This window comes from Oncorhynchus gorbuscha, linkage group LG22 (genome assembly GCF_021184085.1).
Source record: "Oncorhynchus gorbuscha isolate QuinsamMale2020 ecotype Even-year linkage group LG22, OgorEven_v1.0, whole genome shotgun sequence".
Classification (NCBI taxonomy): Eukaryota; Metazoa; Chordata; class Actinopteri; order Salmoniformes; family Salmonidae; genus Oncorhynchus; species Oncorhynchus gorbuscha.
The window spans coordinates 8450636-8478068 of NC_060194.1; the positions used below are offsets into that span (position 1 = coordinate 8450636).

Here is a 27433-nt window from a genome sequence, read left to right on the forward strand (position 1 = left end):
TGGTGAGCTCTTTCGAAGCCTGGGGTTACCTGCAGATGAAAAACTTTTTTTTAAATGCATAATTTCATGCACTAACAATTAATACAAATAAGCCAGGAAACTCAATTGCGTTCTATATTTATTGCAATGATAAGATACAGATATACAATTAAATTATATTCCAATATTGCAACAGACAGTCTTCTCTGATATTGATCCAAATATGGACAACTACATGACTAAAGACATTTTGACCAGATAGAACATGTATTCTGATGGGGGAAAAGCAGCATAGTTTAATACTACAATATACAGACTGTGCACGAAGAACACTCAAAAGAACAATTAGAGATTTTCATGAAAAAGCCCAAATTCATAATACAGCTACTGGCACCTCGCTTTCCAGAAGACATCAGGAAACAGAAAAGCAATTAAAACAAACATACTTAGAAAAAGACAAAAAAAGCTACACGATGTGCAGTTGTTAGTAGTATACGTGTCCTGTAGAAGAGCTACACGCTGTTGAGAAGAGTTCAAGGAAACACGATGAAGAAACCAGCTGGAGGCCTACAAATCGGAGGTTAACATACTCTTCGAAGAGGAAAGCAAGACTGAGTACTTGTACCCTTTTTCACACTAGTGAGCCTGAACAGAGATGTACTGCCGCCTGTCTGGTTACACATCCAACATAGTTCCAGGAACAAGCCGGCACTACAAAATAGTGTGATATTAGTGTCTCGAAGATACTCCTCAGTCGACTACATTGGGTCGATCTGTGTAGGGTGCGTGATATCAAAGCCCTCAAGTGACCCCCCAACCCCTTGCTCTCACAAGTTCTGCTCTACCATTCCACTGTGGGGAGAACATTCCACCCAGAACATTTTGTGTGGAAGAGCAATATAAATGTTATGCAAGCCACTGCCAATGAGTTTCTCAACCACTAGTTAGTCATTCACTATTCTTACGTGACTTACAGTAAGTAGCCAAATGGACAAACTAGCTACATTACTCTTAACACATTCAAAGAAATGACAGTGTAAAATCGATCAATATAAAATAAAACGAAATTAGGTAGCCCATCTGATCCACACATAACATAATCCACATTTCTAGTGTTTGAAGGTACCCAATAATGAGTACAGTACACTCTTGACAATATGCCTATTGGAGGTCAAAATTATAGAAAAAAAAGTTTAATAAAAATACAAATAAATTACGAAAATAAGTCTTGATACCAAAAACCTAAACAAAAATGTTTCTGTTCAGGTTGAACAAAGTAGGTTAATAATTTCTCAGACTAAGTTTGTGTGTGTGTGTGTGTGTGTGTGTGTGTGTGTGTGTGTGTGTGTGTGTGTGTGTGTGTGTGTGTGTGTGTGTATATATATACACACACACACACACATTTGATATATCAATAGACAATTATATAAATGATACGTTTATCTATTTTATCCTCACTATGAGTAAAAAAAATGTGACCTTACGAATGGACAGTCTTGGACCACAGCCCACATATTGCAACAATTGAGGAGAATTAGACCACGACCCCATTTGATTTCAAATGGAGTCTCCATGCATTCACAGGGGTCTTCATCATCGTCTGTTGGACTAGAATACCAATGAAGGCAACACAACAAACGCAATCATGAAAGGATGGGCATCCGAGTTGAACTGACAACAAGCCTACCATCTTCATTATACGATAGTTTGTTATAATAGTATTAAGTACACTGTCTGCTTTGAATGGCTTAAATAGAACTTAAGGGAGAATGGGATGGAAGTCTACAAACCAATGCCCTGGCTCCTATACTGCTCTGCATTCAAAAGGTTTGGAATTTGACACTAGTTTTAAAAAATGAGTAATTGTACCAAAATCCCTTGCGGACACTTTTGTCATGTCTTCTCGTATGAAAACAGCATGCATTGCAACAACAATTTACGTGTTTGGCACTATTTCATTTTGACGCCTCATTCTAAATGGTGCATACAAACCTCAAACCGTTTTCCCATTCTATCTTTGCTGCCTGCACATGTGTGGCCTCAAAGTTATTCTAGTAAGGAATATTTTAGATGATCAGTTTTACACTTAAAATGAGTGCCACTGCTCATGGACACTACTCTTATGTAATGGACATGACTCTTGCGAAACTCTGATTTTATGTGTGTGCAGAACTGCACGATGATCATGATCAACCATACAAACAAGCATTTCCCATTGAAAATAGAAAGCACTGCAAACAAAAAAAACAAGGCTGGGGGAGAAACTACAGATTCTGGTCCATTCAGATTAGTTATATTGGCACAGCCAGCGGTTGGTCAATTGTAACGTGACGGCTGCCTACGAGAGATCAGATTCTGGCTTTAGTCCAAATACAAGAGCTGAACTGTGTACAGAGGGCCAGCTGCTGCTGCTAGCACAGGACACTTGGCCCAGTTGTGTGACAATGTTCCAAAGGAAAGGTTTGGTTTGAGTAGGGAAAACGTGGCTACTGGACACAACACTGGGTTTAACTTTACTTTGATTGTACCAATCACACATCTTTCATAAGACCACAGTCAGGATTTGAGGGACAGGTAGAGAAGATGGCAGTATTTATCCTGGCAAAACAAGGATTCCATTGTTCTATAATTCCCTCATCTGTGGAGATTGACTAAAAACTTTGCCTCACGTACAAAAACAAGACATAGAAGGGACCATTGTACACATAACATGTAGAGCAGATGTGTCTTTCTGAACTAGGATGATATGGGATAAAGTCATAACGTAAGTACCAAAAAATTGGGAAAACATCGGGAGAACAATCGTGACAACTTCCTCAGACAAGCACATCTGTTAAGTTAGTTTGCATTTCTCAGTTGAAATAATTTCAGAACCACAATAAGGCGTTTTTTTTCTCTCTTCTCTTTTCCATTGTCATAGCCGTTTGCTTCGTTTCACCGGTGTCAATACCAGGACAGACGTGGTACAGTATAGTTAGTGGAAGATCGGAGCAGACAAGATGGGGAGGTGTCTCCTCAGCGAGGTTGAGAGATGACCTGGAGGAGATCCTTCAGAGGAGGAGAAGGAGGTGGTGGTAGTGATAATGTTTATGTTTGAACAGACAAGGGCTTTGCCTCACCGTCTCCCTTCTCCTCCACTTCTCTTTCCCCCTCTCCTTCCCCTTCCGTGTGCTGCTCCAGCTCTTCGCGGGTGATCATCTCAAAGTCGTTTCCGTTGCTGTGCTGCGAGCCCTCGTCCTCCCGGCGGTCGCTGTCCGTGTCCGAGTGGCGCTCGGCGGCGCTCGCCAACGTCCCCGCCGCCTCAGTCACCTCGCTTTCTTCCGTCCCTTTCGGCGCTGTGCCCTCACCCTCTTCTTGTTCCACCTCTCCTTCCTCCTCCCCCCACCATCACCCTTCTCCTCGCTGTCCGACTTCTGGGCCTTGGCTGCGTCTGCATCGGTGGATTTGCCTTCCGTCTTGTCCGGGCTCTTCTTGCTGTAGCCCCGTGGGCCCTTGTACTCGTGCGTGTAGAGCGGGCGGAAGGAGTCAATGAAGCCCACGTCGGCAGTCAGGTTGGGCAGGAACCAGAAGTGGTGGCGACCGCCCGTCACCAGCCAGATGATCAGGAACAGGATGCAGCGAGCTGATGGGAGACAAACAAAAATCATGTCAAATGGCATTGTAATGTTAAGGTAAAAGCCTGGAAGTAACATCATTGGTTCTGAGGGGAGGTAATGAAGTCCTATGACGTCAACTTTGGTGCATTGTTACCAGTTTTGACTAGGGTAAACAAGTGGTAAACTTACCAGGGCTGGGTTTCCCAAAAGCATCTTAGGGCTAACTTCGTTGCAAGAACCTTTCTAAATCTCCAAGCTGTTCCCCAAAATCATTGTTACTGAAGTTGCACTTAAAAACGCTCGTTATTTACCGACTGGCTTAGGCCACTCGTACAATAGCGAAGCGAGACGTTAGATCATTTGCCTTTGTTCACAGAAGACCTCCGCTAAACAGAATCAAGATGTTTATCGGTCTTTTTGTGACCGCCGATAACTTCAGAACGATACGCGCGTGTGTATATAATGTGTAACATGCGCAATGACTTGCCAAATCTACAATTTAGTACATTATTATAGAGTAAGCATGAGAATAAGCCACCTCAATATTTGCAGCAATATGGTTGATAATATACACTACATTACCAAAAGTATGTGGACACCTACTCATCGAACATCTCATTCCAAAACCATGGGCATTAATATGGAGTTGGTCCCCTCTTTGCTGCTATAACAGCCTCCACTCTTCTGGGAAGGCTTTCCACTAGACGTTGGAACATTGCTGCGGAACTTGCTTCCATTCAGCCACAAGAGAATTAGAGAGGTCCAGCACTGATGTGGGCATTTATGCCCGTTTTGCAGTCAGCCATCCAATTAATCCCAAATGTGTTCCATAAGGTTGAGGTTAGGGCTCTGAGCCAGCCAGTCAAGTTCTTCCACACAGATTTCAACAAACCATTCCTGTATGAACCTCACTTTGTGCACGGGGGCATTGTCATTCTGAAACAGGAAAGGCCTTCCCCAAACTGTAGCCACAAAGTTGGAATTGTCTGGAATGTCATTGTATGCTTTAGCGTCAAGATTTCCCTTCACTGGAACTAAGGGGCCTAGCCCGAACCATGAAAAACACCCCCAGACCATTATTCCTCCTCCACCAAACAGTTGCCACTATGCATTGAGGCAGGTAACGTTCTCCTGGCATCCGCCAAATCCAGATTCGTCCGTTGGACTGACAGATGGTGAAGCGTGATTCAGCACTCCAGGGAACGCGTTTTCACTGCCCCAGAGTCCAAAGGCGGCGAGCTTTACACCCCTACAGCCAACGCTTGGCATTGCGATCTCAGGCTTGTGTGCGGCTACGCGGCCATAAAAAACTATTTCATGAAGCTCCCAACTAAGTTTGTGCCGACGTTGCTTCCAGAGGAATTATGGAACTCTGTAACGAGTGTTGCAACCGAGGACAAACTATTTTTATGCACTACAGGACTCAGTGTTTCCTTTCTGTGAGCTTGTGTGGCCTACCACTTCACAGCTGAGCCGGTGTTGCTCCTAGACATTTCCACTTAACAATAACAGCACTTACAGTTGACCGGGGCAGCACTAGCAGGGCAGAAACTTGACGAACTGACTTGTTGGAAAGGTGGCATCCTATGACGGTGCCACGTTGAAAGTCACTAGGCCCTTCAGTAAGGCCATTTTACTGCCAATGTTTGTCTATGGATATTGCATGGCTGTGTGCTCAATTTTACACCTGTCAAGGGGTGTCCACACACTTGTGTGTACACTACTATTCAAAAGTTTGTGGTCACTTAGAAATGTCCTTGTTTTTTAAAGAAAAGCACATTTTTTGTCCATTAAAATAACATCAAATTGATCAGAAATACAGTGTAGACATTGTTAATGTCATATATATATCACACAAACGTTAGTGTAAATACAGTGTAGACATTGTTAATGTCATATATATATCACACAAACGTTAGTGTAAATACAGTGTAGACATTGTTAATGTCATATATATATCACACAAACGTTAGTGTAAATACAGTGCCTTCAGAAAGTATTCACACCCTTTGACGTGTTTCATATTGTTGTTACAGCCTGAATTTAAAATGGATTAAATAGCGATAATGTCAAAGTGGAATTATGTTTTTCAAAAAATGAATTACAAATGAGTATAAGTATTCATACCCTTTGTTATGGCAAGCCTAACAACTTCCAAGAATAAACATTTGCTGAACAAAACACATAATAAGTTGCATGGACTCACTCAGTAACAGGCTTTAACATCATTTTTGAATGACCTCATCTCTGTACCCCACACATCCAATACAATTATCTGTAAGGTCCCTCAGTTGAGCAGCGATTTTTCAAACACATGTTCAACCACAAAGACCGGGATGTTTTCCAATGTCTTGCAAAGAAGGGGACCTATTGATAGATGGGTACAAATAAAAAAGCAAACAATGAACATCCCTTTGAGTATGGTGAAGTTATTAACTACACTTTGTATCAATACACCCAGTCACTACAAAGATACTGGCGTCCTTCCTAGCTCAAGAGAGGAAGAAAACCACTCCGTGAGGCCAATGGTGACTTTAAAACAGTTACAGAGTTTAAATGGCAGAGATAGAAGAAAACTGAGGATGGATCAACAACATTGTAGTTCACACCACAATACTAACCTAATTGACAGAGTGAAAGGAAGCCTGTACAGAATAAAACTATTCCAAAAACATGCATCCTGATTGCAATAAAGCACTAAAGTAATACTGCAAAAAATGTGGCAAAGCAATTTACTTTTTGTTCTGAATACAAATAGTTGTGTGTGGGGCAAATCTAATACAACACATTACTGAGTACCACTCTCCATATTTTCAAGCATAGCGGTGGCTGCGTCATGTTATCAGTATGCTTGTAATCGTTACGGACTGGCGAGTTTCAGGATAAAAAAAGAAACTGAATAGAGCTAAGCACAGGCAGAATCCTAGAGGAAAAACTGGTTCAGTCGGCTTTCCACCAGACATTGGGAGATGAATTCACGTTTCAGCAGGACAATAACCTAAAACACAAGGCCAAATCTACACTGGAGTTGCCTACCAAGAAGACAATGAATATTCCTGAGTGTCCGAGTTACAGTTTTGACTTAAATCTACGGCAAAACCTGAAAATGGTTCTCTTGCAATGACCAACAACCAATTTGACAGAGCTTGAAGAATGTTGAAAATAATAATGGGCAAATATTTACAATCCTAGTCTGCAAAGCTCTTCGAGACTTACCCAGAAAGACTCACAGCTGTAATCACTGCCAAAGGTGATTGTAACATGTATTGACTCAGGGGCATGAACACTTGTGTAAATTAGGCATTTAATTTTCAATACATTTGCAAAAAAAAACTAAAATCATGTCTTCATTTTGTCATTATGGGGTAATTTGTGTAATGGGTGAGAAATCAACTGGAATCAATTTTGAATTTATGTTGTAACAACAAAATGTAAAGGTGTATGAATACTTTCTGAAGGCACTGTAGATAAAAGTGTTAATGGATATGATTGTGTTGCCTCCCTCCATTTTTAACCAAAATATTGGGTGAAACAGTTCATCCCCTGAATGACTGAAGGCAGCAGACAATATACTAGGTGTGATTTACAACCTGATAGCAATATTTAACGATTTATGAGTGAATTTTGTTAATCATGCATTGACTGCATCCATTTAATTCTGCCAACGGTGCCTTATTGTATGTATGTAATGGATTTTTTTGTCAAGGCATAAACTGTGAATGATATTTTAGACGGATATTGTGATCATCTATGCGTTTCATTTCTGTAAAGTACTTAAAACGGTGTCGGTTCCACTAAGTTCCATTGGGCCCAGATCAACTATTAAAAGGGTAAAGAACAAAACAATTTTTTTTATTGGAATTTCATTTAAGGGTTGGATAGGTGTGATTGTGATTTATTCTACCTAGCATATTAGGAGAACATGTTGAAAGTACCATATTGATTGAAACTAACCAATCTTTTCAGGGAGTACACAAGTGTCTAGAGCAGGGATGGGCAACTTTGATGGGGATGGGGGCTCATTGGCTCATGCAGTCAAGAGTCTGCCTTAGCCTGTTGGGGGGCCTTAAGCGGAATGTTGTTCAATCAAGGCTGGAATTAAAACCCGCAGACACTCGGCCCTTATATTTGAGTAGCACAAGATTCATTAATTACAGTCAACACAAACAGATATTGAAACAATAAAAACATCTACCTGCAATAGAGCTTGCTGGGAAATATGATGGGTGTGGTTTTGGTTCAAAGTGAATTGCATGAGTTCAGGCGACTTAGGGTCAGGCGACTTAGGGTCGTAAAACTAAGCCCTCAAAATAAGGCCTTATGAAATGTGTATGACATGTTAAAATGTATGATAACATTCACTTCGGATCTCACTTGGTGAAGTCCATAGGACACAATAAATGTATGAATGCAACAACCATGTCTCTTTCACTAACAAATACAGTCATGGGTGGTACCTCTACAATTTAGTCAATTTTTTTTACACTGGAGAATTCTGTGAATACGAATCCAAAATGTTTTTTTTTGCTGCTGAAACAGGTTAATTGAGTGACTGACAAGAGAAACTGCTGATGCACAACCCCCCCCCAAAAAAGGTGTGTTTTCTTTCTGTCACTTACCAACAGCTAACAGCAGTATACTGGCCACGAAACAGCCTGCTGCCACGCTCAGGTAGTACACACCCACACGCATCTCAGCCGGCCACAGTGGGAAAAGAGTGGCCGCAATCACTGCAATTACTACAAACACAAAGACAGACACGCCTTAGTAGAGTGGAAAATAACCATAGTTATTCTTCTTTACCAATTTAGTTGCAGTTTTCAGTCATTTGTGTGAATGACTGTTTAATCGGGTAGTTTAAAAAAATGTCAACAAAATGTAATATTCTGGGTAATTAACACTACAATTGCCACTCACCCAGAATCAGTCCCATGGCAAAGGTTTTAAAATGGACCGGATCATAGATCCAAACAAACACCTGGGAAGTGGAGTAAATGTCAATTTTACATTTCACCTTAAAATATTTGTTTATTTGGGAAAGAAAATCTGAATGCACCACAATTCACCATTTTCAGATATTACATGGTGTAGTCAGCACATGTCACATTGAACCATCTGCCATCATATGGAAACAAGCTAGCCTGGCAAACTGACGTCGCAAAGAATTTGGGTCTTATCATGACATGTCATGGAGAACTTGTCTCGTAAAGTGCACCCTTTTTTCTTGGAATTCGCTCAAATGCCACATAGAAACACGAACACCAAAGTGCTGAATTCATGTACAGTTGAAGTTGGAAGTTTACATGCACTTAGTTTGGAGTCATTAAAACTCGTTTTTCAACCACTCCACAAATTTATTGTTAACAAACTATAGTTTTGGAAATTCGGTGAGGGCATTACCTTGTGCATGACAAGTCATTTTTCCAAAAAATGTTTACAGACAGATTATTTCACTTATAATTCACTGTATCACAATTCCAGTGTGTCAGAAGTTTACATACACTAAGTTGACTGTGCCTTTAAACAGCTTGGAAAATTACAGAAAATGATGTCATGGCTTTAGAAGCTTCTGATAATAGGCATAATTTAAGTCAATTGGAGGTGTACATGTGGATATATTTCAAGGCCTACCTTCAAATCAGTGGCTCTTTGCATGACATTATGGGAAAATCAAAAAAATCAGCCAAGACCTCAGGAAAAAAAACTGTAGACCTCCACAAGTCTGGTTCATCATTGGGAGCAATTTCCAAACGCCTGAAGGTACCACGGTCATCTGTACAAACAATAGTACACAAGTATAAACACCATGGGACCACGCAACAGTCATACCGCTCTGGAAGGAGACGCGTTCTGTCTCCTGGAGATGAACGCAGCACTGTAGAAACTATTACACTCAACGGAACGACTTGATTAGTGTAGTGTCAACAACGCAGCCACTGCCAGCTAGCCTACAAAGTCAACAACGCAGCCACTGCCAGCTAGCCTACTTCAGCAGTCCTGTATCATTTAATCATTTTAGTCAATAAGACTTGCTACGTAAGCTTAACTCTCTGAACATTCGAGACGTGTAGTCCACTTGTCATTCCAATCTCCTTTGCATTAGCGTAGCCTCTTCTGTAGCCTGTCAACTATGTGTCTGTCTATCCCTGTTCTCTCCTCTCTGCACAGACCATACAAACGCTCCACACCGCGTGGCCGCGGCCACCCTAATCTGGTGGTCCCAGCGCGCACGACCCACGTGGAGTTCCGGGTCTCCGGTAGCCTCTGGAACTGCCGATCTGCGGCCAACAAGGCAGAGTTCATCTCAGCCTATGCCTCCCTCCAGTCCCTCGACTTCTTGGCACTGACGGAAACATGGATCACCACAGATAACACTGCTACTCCTACCGCTCTCTCTTCGTCCGCCCACGTGTTCCTGCACACCCCGAGAGCTTCTGGTCAGCGGGGTGGTGGCACCGGGATCCTCATCTCTCCCAAGTGGTCATTTTCTCTTTCTCCCCTTACCCATCTGTCTATCGCCTCCTTTGAATTCCATGCTGTCACAGTTACCAGCCCTTTCAAGCTTAACATCCTTATCATTTATCGCCCTCCAGGTTCCCTCGGAGAGTTCATCAATGAGCTTGATGCCTTGATAAGCTCCTTTCCTGAGGACGGCTCACCTCTCACAGTTCTGGGCGACTTTAACCTCCCCACGTCTACCTTTGACTCTTTCCTCTCTGCCTCCTTCTTTCCACTCCTCTCCTCTTTTGACCTCACCCTCTCACCTTCCCCCCCTACTCACAAGGCAGGCAATACGCTCGACCTCATCTTTACTAGATGCTGTTCTTCCACTAACCTCATTGCAACTCCCCTCCAAGTCTCCGACCACTACCTTGTAATCCTTTTCCCTCTCGCTCTCAACCAACACTTCCCACACTGCCCCTACTCGGATGGTATCGCGCCGTCCCAACCTTCGCTCTCTCTCCCCCGCTACTCTCTCCTCTTCCATCCTATCATCTCTTCCCTCCGCTCAAACCTTCTCCAACCTATCTCCTGATTCTGCCTCCTCAACCCTCCTCTCCTCCCTTTCTGCATCCTTTGACTCTCTATGCCCCCTATCCTCCAGGCCGGCTCGGTCCTCCCCTCCCGCTCCGTGGCTCGACGACTCATTGCGAGCTCACAGAACAGGGCTTCGGGCAGCCGAGCGGAAATGGAGGAAAACTCGCCTCCCTGCGGACCTGGCATCCTTTCACTCCCTCCTCTCTACATTTTCCTCTTCTGTCTCTGCTGCTAAAGCCACTTTCTACCACTCTAAATTCCAAGCATCTGCCTCTAACCCTAGGAAGCTCTTTGCCACCTTCTCCTCCCTCCTGAATCTTCCTCCCCCTCCCCCCCTCTCTGCAGATGACTTCATCAACCATTTTGAAAAGAAGGTCGACGACATCCGATCCTCGTTTGCTAAGTCAAACGACACCGCTGGTTCTGCTCACACTGCCCTACCCTCTGACCTCTTTCTCCCCTCTCTCTCCAGATGAAATCTCGCGTCTTGTGACGGTCGGCCGCCCAACAACCTGCCCGCTTGACCCTATCCCCTCATCTCTTCTCCAGACCATTTCCGGAGACCTTCCCCCTTACCTCACCTCGCTCATCAACTCATTCCTGACCGCTGGCTACGTCCCTTCCGTCTTCAAGAGAGCGAGAGTTGCCTCTCCTCTCATCCTTCTAGACCTATCGGCTGCCTTCGATACTGTGAACCATCAGATCCTCCTCTCCACCCTCTCCGAGTTGGGCATCTCCGGCGCGGCCCACGCTTGGATTGCGTCCTACCTGACAGGTCGCGTGGCGAGAATCTGTCTCCTCACCACGCGCTCTCACCACTGGGGTCCCCCAGGGCTCTGTTCTAGGCCCTCTCCTATTCTCGCTATACACCAAGTCACTTGGCTCTGTCATAACCTCACATGGTCTCTCCTATCATTGCTATGCAGACGACACACAATTAATCTTCTCCTTTCCCCATTCTGATGACCAGGTGGCGAATCGCATCTCTGCATGTCTGGCAGACATATCAGTGTGGATGACGGATCACCACCTCAAGCTGAACCTCGGCAAGACGGAGTGCCCGTTCCATGATCTCGCCATCACGGTTGACAACTCCATTGTGTCCTCCTCCCAGAGCGCTAAGAACCTTGGCGTGATCCTGGACAACACCCTGTCGTTCTCAACTAACATCAAGGCGGTGGCCCGTTCCCGTAGGTTCATGCTCTACAACATCCGCAGAGTACGACCCTGCCTCACACAGGAAGCGGCGCAGGTCCTAATCCAGGCACTTGTCATCTCCCGTCTGGATTACTGCAACTCGCTGTTGGCTGGGCTCCCTGCCTGTGCCATTAAACCCCTACAACTCATCCAGAACGCCGCAGCCCGTCTGGTGTTCAACCTTCCCAAGTTCTCTCACGTCACCCCGCTCCTCCGCTCTCTCCACTGGCTTCCAGTTGAAGCTCGCATCCGCTACAAGACCATGTTGCTTGCCTACGGAGCTGTGAGGGGAACGGCACCTCAGTACCTCCAGGCTCTGATCAGGCCCTACACCCAAACAAGGGCACTGCGTTCATCCACCTCTGGCCTGCTCGCCTCCCTACCACTGAGGAAGTACAGTTCCCGCTCAGCCCAGTCAAAACTGTTCGCTGCTCTGGCCCCCCAATGGTGGAACAAACTCCCTCACGATGCCAGGACAGCGGAGTCAATCACCACCTTCCGGAGACACCTGAAACCCCACCTCTTTAAGGAATACCTAGCATAGGATAAAGTAATCCTTCTCACCCCCCCCTTAAAAGATTTAGATGCACTATTGTAAAGTGGCTGTTCCACTGGATGTCATAAGGCGAATCCACCAATTTGTAAGTCGCTCTGGATAAGAGCGTCTGCTAAATGACTTAAATGTAAATGTAAATGTAACGCACTTTGGTGCGAAAAGTGCAAATCAATCCCAGAACAACAGCAAAGGATGCTGGAGGAAACAGGTACAAAGGTATCTATATCCACAGTAAAACGAGTCCTATATCGACATAACCTGAAAGGCCACTCAGCAAGGAAGAAGCCACTGCTCCAAACCGCCATAAAAGAAAAGCCAGACTACAGTTTGCAACTGCACATGGGGACAAAGATCGTACTTTTTGGAGAAATGTCCTCTGGTCTGATGAAACAAAAATGGAACTTTTTGGCCATAATGACTGTCGTTATGTTTGGAGGAAAAAGGGGGAGGCTTGCAAGCCGAAGAACACCATCCCAACCGTGATGCACGGGGTGGCAGCATCATGTTGTGGGAGTGCTTTGCTGCAGGAGGGGCTGGTGCACTTCACAAAATAGATGGCATCATGAGAAAATAAAATTATGTGGATATATTAAAACAACATCTCAAGACATCAGGCAGGAAGTTAAAGCTTGGTCGTAAATGGGTCTTCCAAATGGACAATGAAACCAAGCATACTTCCAAAGTTGTGGCAAAATGGCTCCCAACAACAAAGTCAAGGTATTGGAGTGGCCATCAAAGTCCTGACCTCAATCCCATAGAAAATTTGTGGGCAGAACTGAAAAAGTGTGTGCGAGCAAGGAGGCCTACAAACCTAACTCAGTTACACCAGCTGTCAGGAGGAATGGGCCAAAATTCACCCAACTTAGTGGTAAGCTTGTGGAAGGCTACCCAAAACATTTGACCCAAGTTAAACCATTTAAAGACAATGCTACCAAATACTAATTGAGAGTATGTAAACTTGTGACCCACTGGGAATGTGATGAAAGAAATACAAGCTGAAATAAATCACTGACTCTACTATTATTCTGACATTTCACATTCTTAAAATAAAGTGGGGATCCTAACTGACCTAAGACAGGGAATTCTTACTGGGATTAAATGTCAGGAATTGTGAAAAACTGAGTTTAAATGTATTTGGCTAAGGTGTATGTCAACTTACGACTAAACTGTACATACGAAAACGCTCAATCTGTACACTTTCTCTGATTTAGAGGGGTTGGGTTAAATACAGAAGACACATTTCAGCTGAATACATTGTTGGATAACTGACTAGGTATCCCCCTTTCCCCTTCCTTCAAAGCGGATATTACAAAATACCTCTGGCTAAAGACGTTTCTCATCTACATGTCAACTGAAACATGCTCACTTTTCCCAGAAATTCTTGCGTTCATATTTCTCCATCCTGTTATCTGAGGTTACCTTGTGTTCCAACTCACCTCATTCCCATCCAGGAAGAGCTGGTCCTCATGAGGCTCCAGTTTGAACTTCTTCTTCGCATCCTTCTTCTTCTTTGGCATTCCGGGGCTATCATCCTGAACAAAAATACACTGCAAGATCAGACCCATGGCCTTTATAGAAATATGACTGATCCATGCCTATGATGAGACTGCTTTAGTGGTCTACTTATTACATGCATATGGCCTACATATTCACAGAATTTACTTACACTCTTCTCCTTCTTTGCATCTGAAGCCTCGGCATCCTTGGCATCCTTCTTCTCTTTCTTCCCCTTCTTCTCCTCCTCCTTGCCGCTGTCGCCCTTAGCCTTCTCTTTTTCTTTCTCTTTCTCCTTATCTTTCTTGATGTCCTTCTCTGGCTTCTTCTTCATGACTTTCAGAGCGCGGTGAAAGAACTGTTTCTTCAGCAGCCTGAACAAGGAGAGCAGAAACAGTGTGGTAGATAGTCTAGTGTAAAGTTGTCGTTAGCTAGTCAGGTTAGGGTGGTAGTTAACGGTAAATAGTGAAGTGTATAGTCAATGTGGTAGTAAGTGTGGTGTAGCGTGGTAGTGATATTAGTTAGTCTAGTATACAGTGGTAGTGATGGTAGTTAGTCTGGTGTGGTATGTTGTTGAAGGTAGGTGGGTCCCACCTATTGCAGTAGTCCACCACAGAGTCTCTGGTGGTGAACACAGCCTCCTCTCCCTTCTTGGCCTTGGCCCACTTGGAGTCCAGCAGAGAGTCTACTGCCTTGGAGGCTGACATGGGGAAACCGATAACATGTTCAAAACATACAGACATAGAGATACGGAGTGTTGAAACTCAATGGCTATCATGCCATGTCAACCACTGATGTGTGGGACCAGTTGTCAGAAGGCTCAATCCAGGTCAAAAGTATCCTTTGTTGTCTCAATTCCATTTATAAAGAGACAGTGATGAAATATTCAAAACAATTGTTGTGGGATCATAGACAATATCTTGGTTGTAGCATGTGATGTGGTATTGGTCTAGTTTTGTCATCAAGTCTCATCCAAAAGCAAGGGGGGGGGGATAGGCTCACTGAAAACAATTATTTTGTTCTGGGTGAACATTCTGAAATCCTGGCCCCTGGGGATATGATGCGTACTAAAACTACTCTCCAACAGACACAGAAGCTCACACAGACATTTAACCCACAACTGTGCAAACAACATTTACTGACACTGTTGAGAGCAGCAGCTCTGCTATGGGGCTAACATTGAAAAGGTACTAAAACGTGATAGGATATCAGTCTTTGGCCAAAACAAGTAACCCTCTTTGAATCTTGTATTAATCCACATCTTCATTTGAGACAGACCAAATGGCACAGTTCTAAGCCATCTTGTATCTATACCATTTCAAGCCAAACCCATGGCTTGAATGTACAAAACATTAGGAACACCTTATGAATATTGAGTTGCACCCCCGTTTACTCTCAGAACAGCCTCAATTCATTGGCGCATAGACTACAGGGTGTCGAAAGCCTTCCAAAGGGATGCTGGCCCATGTTGACGCCAATGCTTCCCACAGTTGTGTGAAGTTGGCTGAATGCCCTTTGGGTGGTGGACCATTTGTGATAAACAGGAGAAACTGTTAAGTGTGAAAAGCCCAGCAGGGGTGCAGTTCTTGACTCTCAAACCGGTGCGCCTGGCACCTCCTACCAGACCCTGTTCAAAGGCACTTAAAATATTTTGTCTTGTCCATTCGCCCACTGAATGGCAGATAGACAATCCATGTCAAGGCTTAAAAATCCTTCTTTAACCTGCCTCCCCCGTTCATCTACACTGACTGAAGTGGATTTATCAATAAGGGATCATAGCTGTGGCCTGGATTCATCTGTTCAATCTGTCATGGAAAGAGCAGGTGTTCCTAATGTTTTTAGTGTAGAGGGTTACCCACTGATCATAGCATGTTTGTGTTGGAAACAGTCTGATCTGTAATCCCACAGCTGAGGCCATGAACTGATTCATGTAAATGTCAAGTTTGATTTTGAAAATAGATCTTATTGTAATTCTGTCTTTTCAAACTAACAGACATTTAGATAATTACTGATACTTGGTTAAAGTCTGTGCCGGGTGCTGATGTGTCTCTGAATGGATACAATGTTTATAGATCTGACAGAGGTGTGGGTGTCACCATATTCATAAAGAACAACTTGCATGTTGCGGTGTGTACATCCACCTCAGTCCACGAACAATTTTAATATCTTGTCCTAAATGTAGGCCTGGGTATTCGTGCCCAACTAACATTAGTGGCAATTTATCACCCTTCTCAATAGATCTTAGCAAATTGTCTGACTTGCTGTCTAACTACGCTGCATCTGAATGATTAACATTGGGTGATCTTAACCTGGATTGGTTGATGCCGGTATCAGACAGACCTAAATATATTTGTACTGAGCTAAATTAACTCAACTGATAACTAAACCAACCCGCCACAACTTAAAAACACCATGAAAAATCTACTCTTTTGGAAATCATTCTGACAAACACCCCTTATAAAGGTATACAGCCAATGGAGTCTTTGCTAATTGTCCCATTGCCTGAATTAAAGATACCAAGCGATCTAAAATTGTGTCCATGCATTATTACAAAGAGACATTTCAATGACCAACATTTCCTGTATGACCTGGTCGGGAGGGTGTGTTGTCCTCTATCTCCGATTCAGAACAGGCCCGGAAATGTTTTACCTCTCTGTTTAACTCTGATGTAGATAAGCATGGCCCATATAAGAGATTAAGGGTAAAAGACCACTATAACCCTTGGTTCACACATGGATGGCCTGAAAGATTTAATGAAAAAAAACTTAGCTTGGGCCAAGGCTAGACTGACATTCTACTTCAAAGGAAGTCCTTCAGATATTCAAGAAATAGATGTCTTACTCTGGTTAGAAAAGCAAAGTGAACATACTTCTTGAATTATGTATCTGAGGGGTTGAACCCCCCCGCCCCCTCCCCTCGAATTGCCCCAGCAGGTTAAGACAGCCTCTGGTCCCATAACAGACTAAATAGACCACATTTGTGGTGCTTTACTTAACCATTTTGCCTCATTCAAAGATATTTGAAATAATGGTTTCTGAAAATAGCTCAAGTTCCACAAGAAGGAGTCCTTTATTAATCTCTAAACAGACAGCAGAGACTGATGCACTTCAAGGCACTCTTTTTCCCTTTGAACCATTTTGTGTCAATGATGTAATATAATAATATAATAATATATGCCATTTAGCAGACGCTTTTATCCAAAGCGACTTACAGTCATGTGTGCATACATTCTACGTATGAGTGGTCCCGGGGATCGAACCCACTACCCTGGCGTTACAAACGCCATGCTCTACCAACTGAGCTATGTAAAGTGCCTTGTAAAACAATGTATCAAAAGATATCCACTGGAGTTGATTTGCTTTACCCCTTTCTACCTCAGCTTTTTATGCATTGGATGGTTCTCTCATAGAGCAGGTTCCACCTACATATATATGGGCTTTTTAATTTACAATAATTTGATTTAAAAAAAATATATTAAAAAAATTAGCTAGTTATGATGAGATTTAAAAGTAGGCTTCTTTTATATAAATAGATCATGCCTCTCCTTAATTAGGAGGAAACAGACCAAAGGTATGTGGACACTAGGGATGAACATTTTGAGGAATATTCAGGTGGAAACTTTGTGGGAATTAACAGGAGTATATGGGAATTAACAGGAATATATGCAATTAATATCATTTAAATGTATATTTTTTTGTATTGGATATATTTACCATATTACATGGAGACAGAAACATTAACCTTTTACCTTGTGAGTAGACAATTGCAAATGATTAAATCCTTCCAATACAAATAAAAAACAAAACAATTTAGTTACGAATTGACCTTTAATTAAATGAGTTGACTACATTTACATTTAAGTCATTTAGCAGACGCTCTTATCCAGAGCGACTTACATTCACATGGGATGATTTCACTGAACAACAAAAGGGAATATTGAATGATCCCTTTGCATCTCCCCAAAAACAGACTATCATCTGTAAAATGCTAGTCTGGAAACTAAAGCGTGGGTTGTCTTCCTCTCAGGCTTCTCCCTGGACCTCCTCAATGTCCACCTCTTGAACGGACTCTGAGGCCTCATCTTCACTGTCACTTTCCAACCTTGTTGAGGATGACTTCGTTAAGGCTCAAAAAAGCCTCAAATTTGCCCGGATGGCCATCAATTTTTCAAGCCTTGTATTGGTCAGCCTGTTGCATGCTTTGGTGTGTGTGTTCCCAAACAAGGACCAGTTGCGCGCTGAGGCGGCTGATGTTGGTGGGATTTGGAGGATGATGGAGGCAACATGGGAAAGAGCCTCAGACCCACAAAGTCCCTTCCATCAGGTGGCTGGTGAAAGATGTTGGCATAACTGCCATATTGCATGTCCATCCCAATGCCCTTGCTTGGCAGTGTCCTTCGCCAGACTGCCAAGAACCTTGCCCTCATCCAGGCCAAGGTGGCGAGACACGGTAGTGATGACACCATAGGCCTTGTTGATCTCTGCACCAGACAGGATGCTCTTGCCAGCATACTTGGGGTCCAACATGTACGCTGCGGCGTGTAAGGGCTTCAGGCAGAAGTCTTCACGCTTTTTTATGTATTTCAGAACTGGAACAACAGTGGCAGGGCAGTACAGATTTATTCTCTTACAAGCAGAATCTGAACATCAGACAGGATGCCATTGTCTCCCTCAATCCCTGCAATGGCTACTGCTATAGGTTTCAGGAGCTTCAGGTGGCTTACCACGCTCTCCCAAAATACATCATCCAGGAGGATCCTCTTGATGGGGCTGTCCATATCGGCAGACTGTGATATGGCCATTTCTTGGAGAGACTCCTTCCCCTCCAGGAGACTGTCAAACATGATGACAACACCACCCCAATGGGTGCTGCTGGGCAGCTTCAAGATGGTGCTCTTATTCTTCTCACTCTGCTTGGTGAGGTAGATTGCTGCTATAACTTGATGACACTTCACACACCTGACCATTTCCTTGGCTCTCTTGTAGAGTGTATCCATTGTTTTCAGTGCCATGACGTCCTTGAGGAGCAGATTCAATGCATGAGCAGCGCGGCTAATGAGTGTGATGTGAGGGTAGGATTCCTCCACTTTAGAAAAAGCAGCCTCCATGTTCGCAGCATTGTCTGTCACCAGTGCAAATACCTTCTGTGGTCCAAGGTCATTGATGACTGCCTTCAACTCATCTGCAATGTAGAGACCAGTGTGTCTGTTGTCCCTTGTGTCTGTGCTCTTGTAGAATACTGGATGAGGGGTGGAGATGTAGTTAATTATTCCTTGCCCAAACATTTGACCACCCATCAGAGATGATTGCAATACAGTCTGCTTTCTCTATGATTTGCTTGACCTTCACTTGAACTCTGTTGAACTCTGAATCCAGCAAATGAGTAGATAAAGCATGTCTGGTTGGAGGGGTGTATGCTGGGCGAAGAACATTCAGAAATATCAGAAACATCTTGGCCATGTTCTGTTATAATCTCCACCCGGCACAGCAAGAAGTGGACTGGCCACCCCTCATAGCCTGGTTCCTCTCTGGGTTTCTTCCTAGGGAGTTTTTCCTAGCCACCATACTTCTACACCTGCATTGCTGGCTTTTTGGGGTTTTAGCATGGGTTTCTGTACAGCACTTTGTGACATCTGCTGATGTAAGAAGGGCTTTATAAATACATTTGATTGATTGGACTTTTCTGTAGGCTACTATTCACTAGTTAACTTCTTTGGGACAGGGGGCAGTATTTTCACATCCGGATGAAAAGCGTGTCCAAAGTAAACGGCCTGCTACTCAGACCCAGAAGCTAAGATATGCATATTAGTATATTTGGATAGAAAACACTCTGAAGTTTCTAAAACTGTTTGAATCATGTCTGTGAGTATAACAGAACTTATTTGGCAGGCAAAACCCAGGACAAAATGTTCAGATTTCTTTCTTTTTTTGAGGTCACCCTCTTTTCAATGGGTTTTCATTGGGAATCCAGATTTCTAAATCGACTTTCCTGCAGTTCCTATCGCTTCCACTGGATGTCAAGTCTTTAGAAATTGGTTGAGGATTTTCCTTTGAGAAATGAAGTAACACTGTTCAGAACAATGGTAGAGAGAAGTGTACTCTGATAGAGGCGCGTGACCTGAAAAGCTCACTCCACTTTGTTTTCCTCCGCTATTGAACACAGGTCATCCAGTCTTCAATTTGATTGATTATTTACGTAAAAAAATACCTAAAGTTCTATTAGGAAAGTAGTTTGACATGTTTGGACAAAGCTTACAAGTAACTTATGAGACATTTTGTAGTCATGTTGCACGACTTGGAACCGGTGTTTTTCTGGATCAAATATAAATGGACATTTTGGATATATAATAGACAGAATTAAATCGAACTAAAGGACCATTTGTGATGTTTATGGGACATATTGGAATGCAAACAGAAGAAGTTTGTCAAAGGTAAGGCATGAAATATATCTTTATTTCTGCGTTTTGTGTCGCGCTTACAGGGTTGAAATATGCTTTTCTGTCTTTTTTCCCTGGGGTGCTATCCTCAGATAATAGCATCGCTTGCTTTCGCTGAAGAGCCTTTTTGAAATCTGACATGTTGGCTGGATTCACAACAAGTGAGGCTTTAATTTGGTATCTTGCAAGTGTGATTTCATGAAAGTTAATTTTTTTATAGTAATATATTTGAATTTGGAACTTTTGGTGGGACCCACATATCCCAGAGGGATCATGTCCAAAAACTAATGTATGTCATATAAAATATATAAAACAGTGCATTCGGAAAGTATTCAGATCCTTTGACTTTTTCCACATTTTCTTACATTACAGCCTTATTCTAAAATTGATTAAATTGTCCCCCCCCCCTCAATCTACACACAATACCCCATAATGACAAAGCAAAAACAGGTTTTTAGAATGTTTTGCTAATTTATTAGAAATAAAAACTGAAATAACATTTACATAATTATTCAGTCCCTTTACTCAGTACTTTGTTGAAGCACCTTTGGCAGCGACTACAGCCTCGAGTCTTCTTGGGTATGGCGCTACAGGCTTGGCACACCTGTATTTGGGGAGTTTCCCCCATTATTCTCTGTATATCCTCTCAGGCTATGTCAGGTTGGATGGGGACCGTCACTGCACAGCTATTTTCAGGTCCCGAGTCTGAGGTCCTGAGTGCTCTGGAGCAGGTTTTCATCAAGGATCTCTGTACTTTGCCCTCGATCCTGACTAGACTCCCAGTCCCTGCCGCTGAAAAACACCCCCACAGCATGATGCTGCTGCCACCACCATGCTTCACCGTAGGGATGGTATTGGCCAGGTGATGAGCGGTGCCTGGTTTCCTCCAGACATGAAGCTTGGCATTCAGGCCAAAGAGCTCCATCTTGGTTTCATCAGAGCAGAGAATCTTGCTTTTCATGGCCAGAGCCCTTTAGGTGCCTTTAGGCAAACTCCAAGCGGGCGGTCATGGGCTTTTTGCTGAGGAGTGGCTTCCGTCTGGCTACTCTACCATAAAAGCCTGATTAGTGGAGTGCTCTCTGACCAAGGCACTTCTCCCCTAATCGCTCAGTTTGGCTGGGTTGCCAGCTCTAGGAAGAGTTGGAAAAAGTTTTGAACCAACATTTAAGAAGGAAGGAGGCCACTGTGTTCTTGGGGACCTTCAATGCTGTAGACATTTTTTGGTACCTTAGCAGCAACACAATCCTGTCTCTGAGGTCTACCGACAATTGCTTCGACCTGGTTTTTGCTCTAACATGCACTGTCAACTGCGGGACCTTATACAGACAGGGTGCGCCTTTCCAAATCATGTCCAATCAATTGAATTTACCACAGGTGGACTCCAATCAAGTTGTAAAAACATCAAGGATGATCAATGGAAACTGGATGCGCCTGAGCTCAATTTAGAGTCTCATAGCAAAGGGTCTGAATACTTACCTTATTTAGGTATCAGTTTATTTTTAATACATTTGCAACAATTTCTAAAAACCCGTTTTAGCTTTTTCAATATAGGGTATTGTGTGTAGATTGATGAGGATGTTTTTTTTTATTATTAATCTATTTTAGAAAAATTGAAGGGGTCGGAATACTTTCTGAATGCACTGTACTTCTAGTATTTTTTTCAACTGATACCGGGGAGACCTTCAGACGAGTCTTGTGAGACCTGTGGGCTTCCTAGAGCAAAACAACCAACATGTACATGTTCGTGAGAGTCTACTGTGTAGCCCAAACTGTTCTGACAAGAGAGACAGAAGTTGGCAAAGACATTAAGGAAACCCGCTAAGACCTCCAACATTTTCAACCTCATAGTCCCTGTGTCCAAGATCGCCAAGGTAACCTTAAGACAAATATTTGTCTATTGTATTCTATACATGCTGGTTTTCGCGGGCTATACCTGAGACATGAAACAGATCGGTGTGAGGGCATAATGGCTGTCGCCAATTTATTAAAGCACAATTTGCCTAAATGGGTAATGGAAACACTTCAACCACTACTTTTTTATTCAACGCTAGGTTTTCGCGACACTGGGTGTTTAATTGTGGTGCTCATGGGCAATAGTCGCATCTATTTTCTATGCTAACTTCCTAAATGTTGACCAAAAAAAGCTTATGGAAAACATATATACTGACCGATGAAGTAGTCCACCCGATGGCCCATCATGTTAGTGGATTTGGTAGGGCAGTTGAAACGGAGGAACTTGGCCACTGCCTTCTCCTCCTTGGTGGGCTCGCTCACCTCCTACACACACACACACACACACACACACACACACACACACACACACACACACACACACACACACACACACACACACACACACACACACACACACACACACACACACACGAGGAAGTCACAAAATAAAGTAGGCCTAAATGTTGTCCTTTCACTACTTCTACAGAGCATAGTAAATAACTTCTATATCAGACAAGTGAAGCAGATCAGCCAGTTAACCCAGGGCAGGGGTGGGCTTTAGGTCAAGTTGAAGGAAACTCCCACTCACTTCCTCACACGCAACCCAGTACCAGTTGCATACATTTCCAGGTTCCTGCAGGGTCGGACTTCCTTCCCCAGCACACCTTAACTGGACTCACCTGCACCCTAATCAGTTGATTCCTTCTTTGTATTATCCTCATGTGTGGAACCAAAGAGGAAGAGATGAAGCGAAAGGTTTTACTCATCCCAAAAATCTATCCACGAAATTATGCCCACGAAGTGAGGATTTTTTTTATGGAGGTCAATGAGTGTCGAATTTGGGCAACAAAAAATATAATTGCTAATTTGCTACGCGAGTCTGATTTAATCGAATAGAAGCTTCGTAATGGTTAGGTTGTTACAAATGTAGTGATAAGTAAAACACGTGGCATTTTTGGAACTTTGAAAGAAAAAATGACTTCATATCAGAGTTGTGTCTGTTGCAATAGATATGGATATAATCTGTTTTGGCGTGGACATTGCCATTTAGGGCTTCCACCATTTTAAAGTATGGGTACTCCTAGGAGCGATCAGCCAATGAAGAAAACGTACTACTTTAAAATGGAGATAGCCTCAATGGCGCTGTTAATGATGACACAGACACTATAATGGCACTCATCCAAATATGCGTTCTCTAGCTCTATGGCCTGTTCACACGAGTATCTGCCCTTTCATTGGCTAGAATGGTCCCATCTGATCTCGACCCCTCCCGCCTGCGATCCATCTTTGAGGGCATGTATTTACATTGTTAGAGCGCTCACTTGTCTATCTAGTCAACATTATAGACAGTCTTAGGTTGGAGTTATATGCAAGCTGGCGAGGGCCCAAAAAGGTAACAATTATTTTTCACAGAAACATGCGGAAAATAGGTGTAAACTGCATTTCAGTATGAGGCTGTCAAAAGATCAAAATTTTACTACAAATGTGATACCAGAGCAAGTATCACGATAATGAGTAGTATCGGGATATCACAGGTGATATTCTGCTATTGACACACGTTGAATTATGCAACAGAATGTGACAACCGTAATTAATGAGGCAGTCTAGACAGCGCAGGTGAGTGCCGGTAGGCCTACACGGAGGAAGGTTGTGGTTGCAGCCCTGTTCCAACACGTTGCATATATGCAAATACACCCAGAGTATAACAAACATAGGCTTGAGAGAAACAGGAACCACATCACTGTCTGCACACCTCAGCTCGCCATTGCGGCAAAATAACATTGACAAGAGAGACAGAAGCCTCAAATAAATGTTCAATTTGGTTTAAATAATGCAAAAACAAAGTGTTGGAGAAGAAAGTAAAAGTGCAATATGTGCCATGTAAGAAAGCTAATGTTTAAGTTCCTTGCTCAGAACATGAGAACATATGAAAGCTGGTGGTTCCTTTTAACATGAGTCTTCAATATTCCCAGGTAAGAAGTTTTAGGTTGTAGTTGTTATAGGAATTATAGGACTATTTCTCTCTATACCATTTGTATTTCATTAACCTTCGACTATTGGATATTCTTATAGGCACTTTAGTATTGCCAGTGTAACAGTGTAGCTTCCGTCCCTGTCCTCACTCCTACCTGAGCTCGAACCAGGAACACAACGACAACAGCCACCCTCGAAACAGCATTCCCCATGCAGAGCAAGGGGAACAACCACTCCAAGTCTCAGAGCAAGTGACGTTTGAAACGCTATTAGCGCGCACCCCGCTAACTAGCTAGCCATTTCACATCGGTTACACCAGCCTAATCTCAGGAGTTGATAGGCTTGAAGTCATAAACAGCTCAATGCTTGAAGCATTGCGAAGAGCTGCTGGCAAAATGCACCAAAGTGCTGTTTGAATGAATGCTTTACGAGCCTGCTGGTGCCTACCACCGCTCAGTCAGACTGCTCTATCAAATCATAGACTTAGTTATAACATAATAACACAGAAATACGAGCCGTAGGTCATTAATATGGTCGAATCTGGAAACTATAATCTCAAAAACAAGATGTTTATTCTTTCAGTGAAATACGAAACCGTTCCGTATTTTATCCAACGTGTGGCATCCATAAGTCTAAATATTCTTGTTCATTGCACAACCTTCAATGTTGTCACAATGACATAAAATTCTGGCAAATTAGGTGGCCCAAATTGTTGCACATACACTGACTCTGCGTGCAATGAAAGCAAGAGAAGTGACGATTTCACCTGGTTAATATTGCCTGCTAACCTGGATTTCTTTCAGCTAAATATGCAGGTTTAAAAATACATACTTCTGCCTATTGAATTTAAGAAAGGCATTGATGTTTATGGTTAGGTACATGTTGGAGCAACGACAGTCCTTTTTAATGAATACGCACCGCATATATGCAACGCAGGACACGCTTGATAAACGAGTAATATCATCAACCATGTGTAGTTAACTAGTGATTATGATTGATTGATTTTATAAGATAAGTTTAATGCTATCATTCGCGTAACAGGCAGGCTCCGCGTGGAGTGCAATGTAATCAGGTGGTTAGAGCATTAGTTAACTGTAAGGTTGCAGGATTGAATCCCCGAGCTGACAAGGTAAAAATCTGTCGTTCTGCCCCTGAACAAGGCAGTTAACCCACTATTCCTAGGCAGTCATTGAAAATAAGAATGTGTTCTTAATTGACTTGCCTCGTTAAATAAAGGTGTAAAAAAAATATATATATTTTTTTTAATTTGGCCAAATTGGTGTCCAAAAATACAGATTTCCGATTTTTATGAAAACTTGTAAATCGGCCCTAAATTTATCGTCCATTCCAATTAATCGGTCGACCTCTACTCCAGGCTATGTAAGGGCTATTTGACCAAGAAGGAGAATTATGGAGCGCTGCAGCAGATGGCCTGGCCTCCACAATCACCCGACCTCAACCCAATTGTGATGGTTTGGGATGAGTTGGACCGCCGAGTGAAGATAAAGCAGCCAACAAGTGCACAGCATATGAGGGAACTCCTTCAAGACTGTAGGAAAAGAGTGAATGCCAAGAGTGTACAAAGCTGTCATAAAGGCAAAGTGTAGCTACTTTCAAGAATCTAAAATATATTTTGATTTGATGCCATGTGTTATTTTTGTTTTGATGTCTTCACTATTATTCTACAATGTAGAATGGTAAAACTTGACAGGTACTATACATCACTTCTTAACAATAAACCGCAGCATTATTTCAAACACAGGATGCTTACCGAGTTGCATTCCAAATTCCAAATCAGGAACTAAGTTTGTTAAGTGCAGTGAGTGATGACACACACATAACACATGTTATTAAAAGCCCCATGCAGCTTTTGCTCACTGCATGTCTAATAAATCACGGTGTGTGTGTTTGTTTTAGCTATGCTCGCGTTACGTTCACTTCACTCATCATGGTAAAGCAACATTACAAGCAGTTATTCCTGAATATTATTAGAGAGAGCACGCAAACCGCAGGTAAAGGAATTGATAGCATTCTAGCTGTTGCATAATAATGGCATGTCCTGTTCTTTCAGGAGAAAACTGGCATAAATAAATGAGATATGGGACTGCAATTTTATGACATTTTGCTTGTAATCTTAGCACTGCAGTGAGGTATTTTATCGTCGTCATCAATAAGAGGTGTTAGGTATTTTATCGTCATCATCAGGTTTGTCGCGTTGAAGCGTGTTATGAGTTTGTCTCAAACAAAATTGAGAGGGACTCACACCCCACAGTACACTTGTCAAGTCTTGCTGGTAAAAGTATTGCAATTTGAGCAAATTACCAATATATCTCAAAATAAATCCTGGTACTATCTACGTTAAATTATGGCATCGATTGGAAAATGATAAATGGGCTATTTTCGTGCAGCCATCAAACATTAATGAATGAGGATGTACTGGCACATCATTGACATTTGTCTTGCTAAACAGTATTTATGCATACCAAAACACTCAAACACGCCTGCACATTAGGTTACAACCCCAACTTTGCCTGCTTTAAGTCAGCTAGCTACTGTCATTGGTGATGGTAGCTAGTAAGATACCGAGTTTCGCTAAAATATGTTAATAAGTAGGTTACGTGTTTTGCACGAGCGTTCAATACATGAGGTGTATTCATTAGTATTTCCGATGAAAAACGGAAGCATACAGAGTAAACGTAACGGGGGGGACGTACCTGAATTTGCCCAATAAATTCGTTCAAAACGTTTTGCAACGGAAACCGAATACTACACCCCTGGTTTCTGTGATACCCGGACACAGTGAAATATTCGGGTTACAGATAACGGTCTACATAGAACATTACTTCCTGCAAAATAAAATATTTCAGTGGCTAGCAAGCTAACGTCAGCTAGCTACCTGCTACTAGCAGCTTTTCGCCAATCAACTGCATCGATTCACCAGCAAGATTCCCTTCACATAAAACTAGCCTGTTGCTGAAACTTATACATATTGCCATGTCCGAAATGAGAACGATTTTCAACTCTGTAATATATCAAACCAAATATTATCTTCTGCCAGTTGGCGTTAAAATGATTTTACCTGGATCCGTTTCTTATGCCTCCTGCGCTCCGCCATGATCCTCCAACACTGCTCGTTTGACGTGTGTTCACGTACGGGTAGTATCGCGATAGCAAAAATTATATTCGTTAGGGTTTTACAACGGACTACAT

General features: G+C 42.7%; 1 protein-coding gene across 1 annotated transcript; it reads right to left on the minus strand.

Annotated features, from left to right (window-relative positions):
• Positions 1 to 105: 105 nt before the first annotated feature.
• On the minus strand, positions 106 to 27433 carry LOC124009615 (translocation protein SEC62-like). Its single transcript, XM_046321595.1, has 9 exons — positions 27303 to 27433; positions 22465 to 22573; positions 14455 to 14560; positions 14033 to 14234; positions 13803 to 13898; positions 8493 to 8553; positions 8195 to 8314; positions 3365 to 3601; positions 106 to 3332 (listed from the first exon to the last, which is right to left on the minus strand). The coding sequence occupies exons 1-9, from the start codon at positions 27336 to 27338 to the stop codon at positions 3067 to 3069; spliced, it is 1233 nt and encodes a 410-aa protein (XP_046177551.1). The 5' UTR covers positions 27339 to 27433; the 3' UTR covers positions 106 to 3066.